This window comes from Podarcis cretensis (genome assembly GCF_951804945.1).
Source record: "Podarcis cretensis genome assembly, chromosome: 10".
NCBI classification, from domain to species: Eukaryota; Metazoa; Chordata; class Lepidosauria; order Squamata; family Lacertidae; genus Podarcis; species Podarcis cretensis.
Window position 1 is genome coordinate 29,556,098 of NC_137179.1, and position 17,400 is coordinate 29,573,497.

Below are 17,400 nucleotides of genomic sequence, written 5' to 3' on the forward strand. Positions count from 1 at the left end.
TGACGGCTCCGGATTGGTCAGGGCGGGCTGAAACTCCGCCCCGCGCTCTCCACATCCCTCTCGTGCCTCCTCCAGCGGCTCCAGTGCTGGATGCCCGCGGTGAGGGAACGGAGGGCGAAGGATTTGGGGGTCTCTCACGTCACTGGCATCCCTCGCCAGGCGGTGTGGGGCGAGGGGGGACCGCTCTCCCCGTGTTGTGGGCGTGCCGGCAAGTTTGCTGTGTGGAGAAAAAAAATAATCCAGACTCCTCAGAAAGTCTTCTCTTTTTTTGTCCCCTCAAGATAAGGTAAAGTCCAAAAGTTTTTGGTATTTGTATGCGTGTCACACATGAGGGGTGTGAGGCAGACTGGGCTGGCAAGGGGAAAGAGGAGCTGTGGGGTGGGGAGTGACATCGGGGGCCTTAAAGGAAATAGAGCTCTATGGCAACTGCAAATAAAATCCTCATCATCATCATATGAGAAGCAGGGAATAACGGAGGGAAGCTGTAATAGGAAAATGTGAATTTAAAGAGGCCAGGAGGAGAAATGGAAAGCAAGTTGTTTGCGGGATGGGCACTGGAAGGAGAAGGGGAGTGACAATGTAAGAGAAAAGAGAAATGTAAGTTGAAAGGGGATTTGTAGATGGGGAGAAATGAGCAGAGAGGGAAGAAGAGATAGCAGGGTGGAGAAAGGTCCAAGGTGTCAAGAGGGAGCCATGTCACAGAGGAAAATGGTCACCGAAGCAGAAGTTGTGATGTGTGTGCACGCCAGGTGAAAGTAGTTTGGATCATCTTTTCTTTGAAGGGTTAAGCAGGCCACTTTGCTTTTTCAGACAGGAAAGGGGATTCGGGGGGGGGGGGGAGTGTGTATATGTGAAGGGACTAGGAAGTACTTTGATCAAAGTCTTGTGGCTCCTTAAAAACTAACAAATGTATTATGGCGTAAGTTTTCGTGACTACTGTTCACTTCATCAAGTGCATCTGAAGTACTTTGACATTCAAGATCAGATACACACACACACACACACACACACACACACGTCACTTTGCTTTCAAGGCTTATGAGGCTGACCTTCCAAACTATTCTCCCGATCTGGGCAGGAAAACTGTCTCCAACGGAAGGATCTTCTAGACTTTTGCTGGTTCCAGTTCCACATGGCTCAGCTGATATGGCTTTAAGTGTTGCCTAGCAAGGGGAAATGGGCAAGGATTCGTTGCACTCAAAAGTGTGACTCCAAACAGTTCTAGTTCTGTTCTCAGACCACCTTGAATCATCTCTTTCCTACCTTTAGGGAAGCCAATTTGGGTTCTAGCTGTTCCAAGCAAGGAGACATCTGGATCAGTTCCCTTTCACTCTTATTTGAAAGAGAACTCTCTCTGGTGACCTCTTTGTACTTTACCAGATCAAAACTGAAAGCCTAATGGGCAACTAACATGATACTTTGATTAAGTTTAGTGTGACTATGGTGGGCTGGAGAACAGCAAGCCAGAAGAATCCCCTAAAATAAGAGGCATCATGAAGATGGTGGCCATTTCATGTTGTTCACTCTCTTCTTTCTTTGGGGTTCTTGTAAAAGGCAGGACTGGGGTGAAGGAAAGCTGGGTATCCAACCTGAGAGATGCTAGAAAAGTAGGGGGAAAGTGCCTGTGCCAACCTGGTGTCCTCCAGATACGTTGGACTACAACTCCCATCAGCAGGGGCATGCAGGGGGTAGTAGCCCAAAATATCTGGAGGGCCCCAGGCTGGGAAAGCCTGTTCTAGACAGATGGCCAGGGTGGCAAATGCTGTAAAGCAATGGCTGCAATTCTATCCACCCATATTTGGGAGTATGCAACTGTTGAACTCATTTGGAGGAGCCAAGTAAATACGCTTAGGAGTCCACTGCACATGTGACAGATGAAATACATAGACTGAGGAGCAGAACAAAAGCCATTGTTCATCTGTTGACCACGAGAGCTTTCCTCAAACAAAGGCATAACTGGATGTTTGGCCTATGAATTCTAGTGAGTGGGAAAGATTTTTGTTGTTTTCGTTCCAGACTAATTTGGTAGTCTCAGCAGCAGCAGCCTAGGTTGGCTGGAAGGAGAAAGAACGAAAGAGGGAGCAGAGCCAAAGATGGAAGATAAGGAGTTCTGTGGAGCCAGTGGCACATTGTGGTTTGGGCATTAGACCAAGGCCTTCTGGCTGCAGGGGAAGGGCACTGCTTGGCATTTGCCGCCCGGGGCAGCAAGGACTCAAAGAGTTAGAGTTTGAGGTTGTTGTATGTGTCAGGAATTATTTATTGTTTATTTCATTATATTTTTGTCCTGCCTTTCTTATAAGGAGCTCAGAGTGGCATACAGGGTACTTCCCCTCACAACAACCCTGTGAGGTAGGTTTGGTTGAGAGTAAGTGACTGGACTAAGGTCACCCACTGAGCTTCACTAGGAATGCAGGCCTCCTAGCCCAACACTCTAGACCAGGGATAGGGAAGCTGTGGCCTGCTAGATGTTCGCCCTCAGTCAGTGTTAAACCATGGTTTAATGTGATGTGTCAACCAGGCCATTGTACATTGTACACAAATAAAATGAATAGGTTCCTACACTCAAACTCACAAATGGAATGAAGTATGAGGGACTTGGAGGGACAGGGAGAGGACAGAAGAGTCAGTGCTTATCCCTGACTGTACAGTTGTAGAGATATGCCATGAACATATATAGGCTACTGTGCAAGAAATGAGAACATACACACCCAGCTTCCTGCAAAAGCTGCCATGTTGGTCAGCATGATGTAGGAAGTAATAGAAATATAGTATCTGCCAACTACAGTACATTCAGGCTTGCTCACTGGCTGCACTTGAATGTGACGTAACGAAAAGCCTGAATGGTTAGCTCTAGACTGACTGGATGCAAGAGATGCCTGGTGCTTTGTACTTGATAATAGTTTGTGGAACAGGGAATTGCAGCAGGTGCATCTTTTCTCAAACATGCCACACTGTGACAAGACCAGCTGCAAAAATTACATTTTCTTCAATGTTGTCAAAGTTACAGGAGATCCCGTTCTCCCTTGGTTCTGGTCACTCCATGTATCTACCTTAACCAGCACATAATTTTCTTAAAATGGTGTATATTACAATTCTGTACATTCCCAGTTTCTGCTCGTAGCCTACAAAGAGAGAAGGCTCCAGAGGAAGCAAGGCTCAGGAATGCATCCTCTATTTCTGGAGCTTTTCAGGCAATGTGGTCCACTGATGGCTCTAGACTCCATCATTCCTGAACCTGGTGCCTTCCAGATGTTTTGTACACCAGCTCCCATCAGTCCCAGCTAATGTGGCCAAAGGTCTGGGATAATGGCAGTTGTACTCTAAAACATCAGCACCAGATTTATGAAGGCTGTTCTAGGCAGTGGATTGTATCTCTGTGGTATATAGGGAATGGGAGAATTAAAAGCAAGATAAATTTTCATCAACAGTCCCTTCTTTTTTTCCTGAAAGGGCTCCTGTGCCTTTCATAGCTGCGTGACACACAGAAAATCTAGCTGGAAATATTCTCAGCATGGAGATACGTTGATAAGAAAAGCCTGGGACTCTTGAATTTGTGCTTGTTGTGCAGCTGTGAAATGTACAGAAACACTGCCAGAAAAAAGTTGGCAACTGTTATTTACAATAACTGTATTTTAGGTTGCCACTATTTGTTACTGGCAGGGCTTTGGGGCCTCTAACAGCTGCATGATGGGAAGAATTCAACTATTGCATCTCTGTTTTTGGATAAAACTATACCTATTGAATTTTGGCCCCTGCAGCTGTTAAAGATAGGAGAGCCTTGCCATAAAGAAGGTGGCAAAACTGATAGCACTTCTGATGAATCTTTTTTTAAAATATTATTTTTATATTTGATTATTATTGATGCATATTATCTATTTGTCCTGGATTTCTTTTTTGAAAAAGGAAGGTGGGCTACACATATTAAAAAATAAATAAACATTGCATCTTGCATTCCTCACTAGCTCCTGTCAAGTGTATGAGAGAGTATGTTTGAATAAAGCTCATGTATTACCTCCCGGGTTGGGGGGGGGGAGTGGATATTCCCTTGGGGGAAAGGTGGTTGGGAGGTGGTGGCAGGTGGAGTAAAAAGAAAAAGAAATGGACATCACTTCTCTCTCTCTACCTGTCTCCTCATAATTCATGTGTCATCCATACAGTCTCTCCACACACACAAACAACCATTTTCTCTCTCACTTCATTCATTCCTCTTTCCTCTTCATCTATCCATCCATCATTCATTCATTCATTCATTCATTCTCTCTCCCTGCCTCATCCCGAGTTTGGGTGCTGCGCCAAAGATGGTGAAGGGCAGCATGGAGCTCAGGTGGGGTGTGGGTGGCCTACCTGTGTACAAAGTTATCAGTAAAGGCAAGCAAGCTATTTCTTCCATGGTGATGGAAGCCATAGTTTACTGGAGAGTGCACATGGTAGAGGAAGGTCCCAGGCAGAAGGCAGCACCATGTGCTTAAGACTAACTCCTTCCATTATTTAAGAAGAAGGCTATAGCACTGCAGGCACTGAATGCAAGTAGCAAATAGCAAATCCACTGGGGAGAGGGAGTTGTTGTTGTTGTTACTACTACTACTACTGCGATCCATCTTGTGATTTTTTCAGGCTGCCTTCACCCCCATGGGTGACCACCACTTCTGTGTCCTTTTGTAGACGGACAAGTGACACTGGCTACCCCAAGGGATGAAGGGCAGAGGGTCACTGTTTTCTCCCCCTCCTGGGGTGGGGGGAGGGCAGTCATAAATCCCAGTTTGAGGTTTTTAATCTTTCATTTCCAGCTGCGTAGATAAGAGGGGCCCTGAGTGAGCAAACAAGAGCCAGGGCTGGGAAGGAGACGTGGCCCTGGCACAGAGCATGGCATTCTAGCCTGCCTTGGCACCTGTGCTTTCCAAGGTGATCCGCAAGAGAGGGAACAAATGGAGAGGGGGGTGGGATGTAGCTCCTGGAACGGCTAAGGGCAGGGCCGGCACAAGGCAACAGGCTAAAAAAGAAAAAGAAAAAAAGGGCATTCAGCTGAGAAATGGGCATAAGAGCATTTCTTGGGAGCCAGCTCAATGAAAGGAAATTTTGTACTGGAATCTGGCAATATGTCAAACCTGTGAACTTTTCGTCATTGTTGAAATTTCAAACCCTGAGCAAAATACCATTCAGAGCTGCTTCCAAATCATTTTAATAATTATGGTTTTCTGTTTTTTTTTTTTTGTTTTTTAAAAAAGTCAGGGCAATGAGATAAGGTGAACAGTTGAAGTCAAAACAAAAAAGTATTATCTGCTACATGCAGTAAGAACCCACCAGAATAAGAGTGCACAACAAGCAGTGAAAAACAAGTGAGTGGATAAGCCAACCCACCACACTTCATAGGGCAAGGTCAGGTGTGCCTTTATCAGGGAAGGCCCTCCCACCCCACTGAAGCAGGCTTCCCACCCTTCATGAGACACAGAGAAGGGCCTCTCAGGATCTTAAGAAGCAGGCAGGGTGATATGGAAGGAGATGGTCCCTAAGGTATCCTGGGCTTAAGCCATGCCAGGTTTTAATGGTAATCACTGGTAACCAATGAAACTTATGCAGATATAATAAATTAGGACAACCTCCACCCACCATCAAATTTTGTTTCATACTATCTTGTTGGCCATCCTGAGCCATGCTAGCAGAGTGGGGAGATAAGGGGGAAAGTTATTCTTCCCTGCTTATTAGAAGACCTTGTGCCTTCTCCACAACTGCTTGACCAACAATATTGCACTAAATATAAACCATGAGAGCACTAAAGCATAACAGGCAGAAAACCTCACCCACCTGGTGGGGCATCTGAGATGTTATTGTTTTGTCGTTTAGATGAAGTCCTATTTAATGGGCCCCATGGAGCACAATGCAAAAAGTGAGCTTTTGCTACACAAGTTGGCGACAAGAAGCAGTTGAGCAAAGTCTCACTTCTGAGGTTTTCAGTTTCAGACCATCTCAGCTCAGGAGCCTCACCTTCCTTTCTGTCTTTTTTTCAGAACCTCTTACAGCAGGAATCCAGGATCAAGGCATTTGACTCTGGCTCTGGCGACCTGCTGTCCCATCTGTTAGCCAGCTCCCATACCGGTGGGAGGTGGAATAAGAGAAGCCGGGAGAGAGAAAGAGCAGGCGGAAGAAGAGTTAGCGGATTAACATTAATCCTCCAGCTTTGCACACTTCCAGCCAGACAGGAACAACGACCGGTGTAACAACAGCCTCCTTGATCACTGCTTCTCCTCCCTCTGTCCAAGGAGAGAGAGACAGGGGTTCCAGTCTACACACATCCTCTCTGCATTCCTGAAGGCCCAAACCTGGAAGATACAAATTAGCCTGGTGGCTTCCTTAAAGCTGTGAAGAGACGCTATCTAGGGGATCTACAGAGGTGGGTGGAAATCAGGTGCCCACACCCAGCTGGAAACCTAGCAGTTCCACAACAGGTTGGTCTTGAATAGGCTGGAAGAAAGACCTCTGAAGCAAGAAAGAAAGCAGAAGGACAAGTGATGGCGGGATCCTGGACTGTGACAGGTCACTGAGACACAAACACCTCCAGAGTTGTGCCCACCTCTCTTGAACGGCACCTCGTTGTATTTCTGAGACAGTGTTTCGATAAACAGGCTAGGAGATGAGTCTTGGGAAGCTGCCGGTGATTGGTTGGGTGTCTGGCTCCCACAGCAAGCGCCGTCTCAAAGTGGAGCTGACCCCGGACATGATCAGCCCACCACTGGGGGACTTCCGCCATACCATGCATGTGGGTCGTGGCGGCGATGCCTTTGGGGACACTTCCTTCCTCAGGAACCATGGCGGCGAGGAAGCCAAGCCCAACAACTTCTTTGCTCGGACACTGTGGCACGTGAGGAGGAGCCCGCTAAGAAGCCGAGGAAGCAGGAACAAGGACGAGGCCTCTCCTACGCCCCCTGCCATCTCACCCATCATCAAGAATGCCGTATCACTGCCGCAGCTCAATGAAGGAAGCTACGGGAGCGATGGCTTTGGAGTTCCCTTTGCCTTCAAGAGCACTCCCAACAGCTTCTCTGGCTATGGTAGGTGGCATCTGGTGGTGGATTGGTTTGCCTTGCTTCACTCCTACACATATGCAAATACTTCTTTACTGAATACGTTTGAGATTTCTGTTTATTTAGGAGTGCTGTGCATGTTTAAGGGCAGCATGCTGAACTTAAAAGGTAAAGGTACCCCTGCCCGTAAGGGCCAGTCTTGACAGACTCTGGGGTTGTGCGCCCATCTCACTCAAGAGGCCAGGGGCCAGCGCTGTCCGGAGACATTTCCGGGTCACATGGCCAGCGTGACATCGCTGCTCTGGCGAGCAGCGTTTACCTTCCCGCTGGTAAGCGGTCCCTATTTATCTGCTTGCACCCGGAGGTGCTTTCGAACTGCTAGTTTGGCAGGCGCTGGGACCGAGCAGCGGGAGCGCACCCCGTCGCAGGGATTTGAACTGCCGACCTTTCGATCGGCAAGCCGTAGGCGCTGAGGCTTTAACCCACAGCGCCACCTGCGTCCCATGCTGAACTTGGCCTCTTTCATAATAGTACAACTATTCCTCATTGCTCTTTCTCTATCTATTCCATTAAATCTCTTTTCTTCAGTTGTTTTACTTGTTACAACACAAGTCTGCAGCTTGCTGTACTAACAAATCAGTACTTTCTCCTGAGTCATTGCAACGTGTCCAATAAACAACATTAAATGACAGGCTTGCATTTTAAGTTGTTCCATGGGCATCACCGGCAAACATGACTGTACATATGTTTACGTCTAGAAGACTTTTAAGTGAGTAACATAATATAAAATAAAAGCTAAGGAGATAGAAGGTTTTTGGTTGGGACGTAGCTTTCCAGGACTCTGAGTGTTTTCATAAATCTCCCCCTCCCCCCCCAAGCAAAGGATAGCAAAGCATTTAAGTATGCGCCATAGATCTCATCCATTTCCTTGTGATGGCTTTTCCAATATACTTCCACCAGTGTACAAGCAGTGATATGTCTGCCAAGTCATGCAATCCCAGAATGCACTGCACATACTCCTGGCATCATTAAGAAGAGGCTAGAAATAGCTACGTATGTTTTCTGGTCTACCCAGTTCTCCACAGAAGTCTGAAAGACTGATGGTGGGAAACATGGTTTGGGGAAAAACAAGGGAAAAGGAAAAGAAAGGGCAGGGTAGATCTCTCATTGCAACTATACATGCTGTTAGTGAATATTACAGGAAAGCAAAGCAAAGGCCCTGGATATTTTCAGGAATGACTAATGTTTCAGAGACGTCTTATTTTCCTCAGAGTAAACATTAGGTCAGTGCAGTGCATAGGGTCTTCTATAAGACAGCTACTGATTCTTTCTTGTTTGCTTGCATACCTCTGCTACTCTGGCTTATTGACTTGCTTATTACTTTTCTCTCTCATCTGTTTCTTCATTGTTTACTTTAGATCAAAGTGCTACTCTCTGATGTCCTTTGCTGGTTTTCTTTCTTTCTTTCTTTCTTTCTTTCTTTCTTTCTTTCTTTACCATGTTACTAGCAAATAAGCAAGCTTAACTTTGCAAGAGCTAAACTGGTAGAAATTAGAGCAAAATAATCAAGAGCAACAAGATCAGCTTTGCAGACATCATGAGCAAGTCAAATTAGATTAAAATGTACAAGCAAACCAGGAGAGAAAAATAATTGATGTCTGCTGAACTGTGAACAGTAGCAGACAGAGTTGTGTGTGGCACCATGGCTCACCTGACCTCTGGTTGGTCACATTGCTGCTGCTTACCAGGAAGTAATGGAGGAAGGGAGAAGTGGGTGGGCGCAAACACACCAGCAGGAGTGCTGGATTGTCCCTGCCAGTGTGTTTGCACCATGTTGGCCTTGCCACTGCCTCATGTCTCTATGGTAAGCAGCAGCAGCAGTGCAAGCAACTGGAAGTAAGGTGAACAGCAACACCCAACCCCACCATCTGCTGCTGACTGCAAATGATGACAGTATGGAGCATCCTAAGGGGAGGATAGTGCTATTGCTGTCCTTGCTAGAGTTGCCAGGTCAGGTCAAGAGCATCCCAGACCCTGAAATTCCAGGGCCCAAACCAGAGTCCTTGTGGTGGCCCTTGGTGATGTCATGGAGATGGGTCCTGGAGACAGAGGTTAATTGGGAGAGGAGAGGAGAGGAGAGGAGAGTAGGGCAGATGCACACCCAGAGTGTGTCTATGCTATAATTTGCAGCCAGCTCATGCCAGACTGAAAGCTGCATGCACCATCTTTTAATTATTATTATTATTATTATTATTATTATTATTATTATTATTATTAAATGCAGCCTTGTCCACTTTGAGATTCAAGCCTTTCACAAGCCCTTCAAGTCTGGAAACTCTAGACCTCACTTCTGCCTCATCTGCATGCTCAGTGTTATTTGTGAAAAACCCTGCACATTTACAAATTGTACCTCTGTAAAAGACAGGTTACCCCCCAACTGGCATACAGGACATATGTGTGTATCATTTGCATAGCATGGAAAAGCTTTTCACAACTTATGCTGAATGTGCGCAGTGCATGTGAGCGAAGATAGCATTAACACTTTTGCTTTTAAAATATATTTGATTTGTGATTGGAATCAAGATATGTAATGAGTCCTGCTTGTCATTGTTCCCATGTAAGCCATACTGGTAGCCTTTTCAGCTTAGAATTTTTTTAAAATAATAATAATAATATGTGAGACAAAAACTGGCTGGTATTTTACAGTACTGGTATTACTTTAGGGGTTAGTAAGTGTGGAAGAGAAGGAAATAAAAGATGGAGAAAGAAATCTAAGGCTTCAGTCCTGTGCCCAATTGTTTTAGAAGTCTTAAATGTGCAAATGCAGTGGAGATAATTTCACTGTCACATAACCTAGGATTGGGCTGTACATTGGTTTCCTGGTTTGTCCAGTATTGTCAGATAGTCATGGGCATGTAAGGTGATAGTTAAATAATTTGGGAGCAGCCTTGTCAGAGGCTCCGGAAAAGCCTGTCTTTTTTGTCTCGAGTCTGGATGTTTGTCTCAGGCAACAAATGCCGAACATGCAGCTGTTAGGAAATAGGACTGTGTGTGTGTTTTGGGTAAGGAATTTACAGCATGTTTGGCAGAGGAGAAAGGAAGAGAGGGGGATATGGGGGAAAGGTGACAGTAACATGGATCCTGGAACAGAGAGTATTGAATGGAGGGAGAAGCAGACAGACAGAGTGCAATAGGGCAACCCTGCTCCATTGGCAAAACACATTGCCTGATTCACCTAAAAGGGGGAGCCTAGACCCTCCACTAACCCGCATAACTAAAGCTTCTTGCCCTGTGGTGATCTGAGCTCAAAGCTTTGCATAGCAGCTAGCCTGACTTTCACTGCTTAAACAAAGACGCTGCTTGCTCTGTCTAGACTCTGCACGCCCAATACGAAATGTCCACACTGCAGCATTTGCACTGAGGTGGGACTAGCAGGGAGGTGAATAACGGTCTCTGTTCTGAGCTCCTGTTGCTGCAGAATGGCTTTTCCCCAACTGCCTGGCCCCCTCTAGCATTGCTGGCGCCTGCCTGGCTTTCATCAAGGCGGAGAGCAGGGCAATGCTGCCCTCTGTCGAACATTGCAAGCCATGCAGCAGTTGCCGCGCACACATCCTTCCGCCCCCAGATTTCTTTATATCGCCTTTTCTTTTCACCCAGATTAATTCCAGCTTTATGAGTAAAGGAGAAGCCTGGGTCAGTCATTCAAATGTAGACCTGGTTCCCCATTCTCTCCAATTCATCTAGCTAATATTGCAGTGCAATCAAGCCTGCAATCCCATTGCTTGCTATTTATTTGCGGCGCAGCCAACCCTACGATTTCATCACCCAGGCCAAATGTCCCTGGTGCAGAATTCACTCTGCTCTTATCATAACGGTGTACACAAAAGACTGAAGGTTATTCACAAAGGCTATTAACTTAAAAGTGATCAGCATCTACATCAAAGTATCTTTAAACCAATGAGCCCCACACTACTTGTAGCACTTGAGAGGGACTGGAGAGTGCCTTGAGTTATTAGGCAGCTATTGGATGGCCCATCAGTTTATGCCCAATGGATCTAGCAAGGCAGCATCGATCCCCCTCTTTCTGCCTCTGTATGGAAAGTGATAGTATCCTGATAGAGGACACAGCCCACCCTAAAGCTGACAGACATAGAGGCAGGGATAGCCAATGCTGTGGTTGGACTCGCAGCTCCCATCAGCCCCAGCCAGCATGGCCAATGGCTGGAGTTTATGGGAGATGGAGTCCAGCAACAGCTGGAGGGAACCACCTTGGATACCCTTGGTTTGGGGTGATGTAAGAAGCATCCTTCTTAACCCCCCCCCCCAAATCTTGGTATGTCACCCCTGAGCCATGACTGATTGGGCAAAAGCAAAGTATTAACTAGCCTGCCCCCTAACTCCAAGGTAAACACCTTCCTCCTACTGTTCTGGGAGCTGACTGAATAAATGATGTGTTTTTGTGAAAGTACATTGTGCCTCAAAGGTAGGAAAACACCCTCTGCCCTGGTTTTTGAAAGTTTGGGAAGCTCAGGCCACTGAGTTTTATTTGCCAGAGGATAGAAAAGACAAGCAAGAAAAGTGGTGTGCCATTATCATACTGAGATGTCACATATTTCCTCTACTCTCTACATCTGATAGAGACTCTGTTGGAGGGAGGGAGGATACCGGGTGAGCTCAGGGATGAACCATTTGCTTTTAGCATCGAGAGCTGCTCATTGGAACTAGCTCATAAGCCACTGAGCTGTGGCTAATTTGCATATTTTAGTTGCATGCTATTAACACAATGTGCATGAGCATAGCAAACATGAATCAACATTAGCTTGACACAGTGCGCTCCTTCTACGATAACCTCATCCTGAAATTGCCATCCTCTGATGCAGAGAAACCTTGACTAAGCACTTGAAAAGCAGCAAAACTGGGTCTTGGAAGCCGTATCAGTTGTCAAACGTAATAAATGTGGTCTTCATTCTGACACGCTTGCTTAGTTTTCACCCTTCTTTTGCTATCACATCTGTTAACATCTCTCCAATTGTGAGGGACAGAGACTCGCAGGGTTTTAAAAAGGACTGGGCCACACAAAACAGCTTTCCCTTTCCCTGGGATACCGGGAGACGAATGCTGACCCATCCATATGTTTTGTATGATATATGGATAAGAGGATTGCCATCCTACACCAGCCTTCCCCAACCTGATTCTCCCTAGAAGTTGTTAGATTACAATTCCCGTCCTAATGGATGTGGGGGTGATGGGTGTTACATTCGAAAACATCTGAAGGGCACCACATTGGAGAAGGCTGTGTACTGCAAAGGACAGGTTCTCCCATGCTTTGTTCTGACCATTGCTTTCACTGCCTTTTCAGGAGTGGAATCTGGATTCTGCACCATCCCTCGTGTTCCTCGCTCAGAGAAGACCCAGGAAAGCTCCCACCGTGCCGAATCAGCGCTGAATCGCTCAGACTCCTTGCTGTCTTTTCGCCTTGACCTTGATCTTGGCCCCTCCCTGATGAGTGAACTCCTCCATGTCATCAGCTTCTCAGGAGATCACGACCGCAGCAACACAGAAGAGGAGGAAAGAGGGGAGGGCAAAATTTCAGCCTGCATCGACACTGCCTCACCTCTTTGCCTAGAGGACACCAGTGGGGAGGACTCATTGCCCTGGAGACCAGGGTCTCTTCATGCTAAAAGTGAAGAGAGCAAAACTGCATCAAGCTTTTGGGTTCGCTCCAAGGCCAGTTCACCACTGGTGCAATCCGTTTGTGCCAATGGGGATTTTCATTCCAGAGAGTCGTCGCAGGAAGGATCGCCCTGCTCTAGGGGAAAGAACCCGCCCTCTGAGCTGGGAGCAGTGCCGAAAGAAACCCACTGGCAAGAGCACCAGAATGGCTGCGACATGGAAGCAAGAGAATTGAACCGGGCAGCCCAGGTGTTAGCTTCCTACCGCAGCCTGCAGCAGCGAGAAGAGCCAAGAAACCAAGCCTCGTGGGAAAGCCCAGATGCCAACATGTGGCGACTGAAGGCTGAACAGCAGGAACGCAAGGCCAGATGGCACCACAGAGTAGAGGAGGAGGAAGATGAGGAGGAGGAGGAAGAAGAAGAAGAAGAAGAGTTCTACAGAGATGGAGCAAGCATTGCTAGGGAGAGGCACAGTGATTCCTTTGACTATGTTGATGAGGAGGACGATGAAGTTAAGGTTTGAACAGCTGTAGATGCTCTCTTGTCACCTCCCATCACACTCCCAGGGAGAGACCAGTGTTAAAGGGAACTATGCACCTTGCAGGCCAACTGGTGTGTGAACTCACAGGGTTAGCCTTCTTTGGAGATGTTCTAGATGGTGATAGGCCGGTGAAGGAGGGAGCTTAATTACCTGCTTTGCTCTCCTGCTCCTCCTTCCGGCTTTGGTGGTCTAAAGAAAGGGACAGAAGTAAAGCAGACCCATACAAAGGAGATGGCTAGCCTTTGTTGGCTCTTTCATTGAGATCATGGCTCTGCGATGCAGCCAGCATTTACAGGTGTTAATGAGTTCACATTTCCCTTTAACTCCATTGGCTGACTGATTCTGTCACTGCAAATTGTGCCATGACCCCTCCATGGCCCAGTAAAAAGAATTTATCCTTAAGGAAAGAGGAAAAAAACCAAGGAGACCCTGCACACCACTGTCAAACAATTATAAGAAGGGAAGTTTTTTGAAAAAGGAGCAAACCTGAGGTCTAGGTGGAACAGCAAAAGCCATAAGATGCTAGGCTTCCTTCAGTCCCAATGCAACATTATTCATCTATCAGGAGATACTTTTGTCTTCTGCTTGAGGTAAAGATCACAGTCACTAATCTTCCAGTCTGATATTTGAACATCAAACCATCCAAGATGTCATCTCTCCTCTGCTTATAAGGAACACCAGACTTGGATTGGATTTGACCTCAAATTGGCTCTTTGGTGCTCCATCCATTTCTTCATTTACTGAAACCTGGGTTGGACCTGGTCTGTTTATCCTTCCTTTTGCATTCTAGTGAGGAAATGTACATTTTGGTCTTCTATGAGGTATCACTCTGAGCTCATTCCAGGGAAGCCTATCTATGAAGTTGTTATTCACCCTGCTTCCAGGGATTGCACAGAAATTGAGTTCAGGATCCTCCATTTTATGTAAGTGTAGGAATCCAGTTCACAAAATGGGAGACAGAGGGGGGCCTCTTTTCACCCTGCTCCCTGGGTCTCCTAGAGCAGGAATAGGGCATGTAAGTCCCATAAGCCATACCTGTTGTTTTTTAACTGTGTCCCCAGCACTCACAGCCTCACTGCCATTGTGGTAGCTCACCCACAGGCTGCTTGTTCTGGAAAAAAAGCACTTCTCAGGGTATAGCTGGGTAGAGCCCCTCAGTCTGCCTTAACATGCCTAACTTGTCCCACATGGGAAACATGTGGCGCTCCAGATGTTGGAACCAAATTCCCACCAGCCTTAGCCAACATGGTCAATGGGCAGGATGATAGGAGATGGAATCTAAAAACATCTGGTTTTCCCCATCCCTGTCCTCAAAGATGTGGCCTCAGGGGCCATTCAGACAAACATAATGGCATTATCGAGTCCTCAAAGACTCTACCCCACCTCAAGTTTCACTAACAAAGTGGGGAGAAGTACATTTGAAATGTACCTCACAGGAAATATTCTCCCACAGCAACAATTTCCCACCCCAGAAAGAGTGAATATGGTCAAGCCTTCTCTTTGAGCTGGTAAATTACGCATAGGGGTGCTTTTCGTGGGGAAACACCTCATGCGAAACATGAGGTGGGTCACTCTGAATCCTCTCATGAGGCACATTTTGAAGAGGTCCTGACAGAAAAGGCTGGGAGTTGTTGTCATCTTCTCCTAGCATAGTAACAACATAAGAATCAGGCTCCTAAGTCCAACTCTCCCCTTGCCCCCCACTCTGCATATTTTAGGAAATACTCATACACAGCCTTTTTCCAGCCCTGTCTGCATTTTTCTGTGGTCAAATCACTCTGCTCTCAAGAAACTATTTAGATGATAAACAAAAGGGATGAGGCGGATGCCAAAGAGCGAACGCTTGGTATTCAGAGGACATACCAGCCATGAGGAAGAAGTCATTGTGCAGCATCTGATATGGCTGCCAGTAAGACTCAGAATGCATCACACCACATGATTTCCCATAGAAATCATGTTTAGAAAGACCCAGGAAGATGCATTTTTGTTCCTCTCCCTCCCTGACCCAGTTACTGCGAAAAGATTCCATAAAGTTTGCTCTCTTGGTGTCTAGCTCGGTTGACTCAAGCAAACACCAGTCCAGAGTAGAGTCTCACTGCCCTTCTCCCCAGTGTTTGGGAGGGACAGATAAGGCAAAGGAGTCTTTTCTTGCCCATAATATATACACCCTTCAGGAGCTCTTTTCTCCACAGTTCTGTCCAGCAAGGTCCAGTATTGTATACTGTTTGTATACTGCTAGTTCTGTCCAAGAGCGTTAATGATTAGAGCACACAGTTTCTCCAAGGGCTTGGGGAACCCTTGCCTGTCCTTTCCTCTCCTTCCTGGTGTCTCTGCTCAACAAGGGGTGTTGGATCACAGCGCTCCACGTGTCCTCTGGTTTAGATGCCTCTTGGCAATGCAGCCTCTCTGGAATGAGCCCGTTTTCCCCGACGCTCACACAGAGAGGTTTTTGTGCCAAGGCAGAGATTTCTGGGGGATGAGGTCACACAACTTGTCCCTCACAGCACTCTGATTGTTCAACGAGCTGGCAGTGGCTGGAGGAAGCCCGTTCCTGCAAAAACTGCCAATGAGATCTATGTGGCAGGAGCAGGGAGAGGAAAGCAGGAAGTAACAGCAGGAATATAATAGACAAGCACTGTGGAGGAAGGCTTCCTCACTCCCGTGGGTTTTGAGTTGCTGACCTCAACCCACTGGTGACCCGAGGAACTTGAAGAGTTGCAGTTGCAGTTATACATAAATGGCATTTGTGGGGAGATTCAATACTCTGCTCACACTGGTATTCCAGGGCTGGTCATTCTGGTGGTTGCTGCTGGGTTCTAGGAAGCACTGGGTTAAATCTATCAGCCAGGCTAGATGTACCTTTGCGTTTAACGTGCACTTTTTAAAAAAGGAAGCTGCCTTATACTGTCAGATAATTGGCCCACCAAGTTCAGTATTATTTCCACTTATGGATAGTGGCCCTCCAGAGTTTCAGGCAAGTGTTTCTCAGCACTACCTGGGAATGCCAGGGCTTGAACCTAGACCCCCTGCATATGAACTTTCCCACTGAGCTACAGCCCTTGTTGTCAAAGGAAGTTTTGCTCCCTCGGCAAACAGCAATTTCAAAGGATTTTTTTGTCAGGACAACATTAGGGAAAGAAAGAGTTACTCTCCTCCACTCTGCCTGCTATTGTCCCAGTAGTTATCAGACATACACACCACAGCTGCTAATTGCATTCTCTCTCTCTCTCTCTCTCTATATATATATAAGCATGTTAAATGCAATGGCACATTTAAGAACATGACTGGTTTAGGCCTAAAGCAGGGATCACCAACTTCTTTTTTCAGCCTGTGGGCAAACCAGAGAAAAGTGTTGCTGCAAGGCACCATGCTCACACCAAAACCAAGCACACATAAATCCATGGCAACTACACACACATGCAAACTCCCCCCTCTGCCAGCAATTAGACTTGGGAGGGGGGGGAGTGTTGTTGCTTCCTTTTGCAAACCCAGTGGAGGTAATCTTCCTGGAGAGTGAGGATGGGGAGGCAAGAGTTAACCTTCCCTCCTCAAGCTCCAATAATCAGGATGATCACTTCCCCACCACAATGATCAGGCGACTGTATTATTATTATTAATTTATTAAAATTTTATACCTCCCTTCATCAGAACACAGGGCAGTTTACAACATAAAAACCCATAATATAATAGTAAAAGGGTGGAAATATGAATCTTCAAAGCCTAATAGTGGTACGGCTGTGTGTGTGGCTTTTTGGTGGTGGTGGTGTCACAAACCACCACAATTAGCCTTGGCAAAAAGCATTTCCGTTGGCTCAATTTCAGCAGGCAGAGAAACAGAACCCTGTGGTTGCCAGTGAATGTGTCTGTGGGTGGGTGTGGGTCCATGGGTGTCATGTTGGCAACCCATGCCCCAAGGGATTGACGGTGTGTGAAAAACCAGTCACCAATTGGAGCTTCCATAGCTTCCTGGCCATGTTTCTATATGTTATAGGGAAGCAGAGAGGGGACCTTGTGTTGCTTGCTCTTGACAAACATCTCTCCAAGATCTTTCTGGTTTATCTGATAAGCTTCAAACCAAAGATTCCCCCCTTCTATGTATTCCTTGCACTTATTACTGTTCTCAATATTACAATTTTTATACACATATATTATATACTGACTGGTGATG

General features: G+C 46.5%; 1 protein-coding gene and 1 long non-coding RNA gene across 2 annotated transcripts in view; both read left to right on the forward strand.

The window, feature by feature from the left end:
* Positions 1-17,400, forward strand: part of LOC307225433 — a 180,651-nt gene that overhangs the window by 112,714 nt on the left and 50,537 nt on the right. The gene's annotated exons all lie outside the window — the stretch shown is intronic.
* Positions 85-17,391, forward strand: CDC42EP1 (CDC42 effector protein 1). The gene is made up of 3 exons (XM_079992886.1): positions 85-286; positions 6,006-7,046; positions 12,379-17,391. The coding sequence occupies exons 2-3, from the start codon at positions 6,629-6,631 to the stop codon at positions 13,212-13,214; spliced, it is 1,254 nt and encodes a 417-aa protein (XP_079849012.1). The 5' UTR covers positions 85-286; positions 6,006-6,628; the 3' UTR covers positions 13,215-17,391.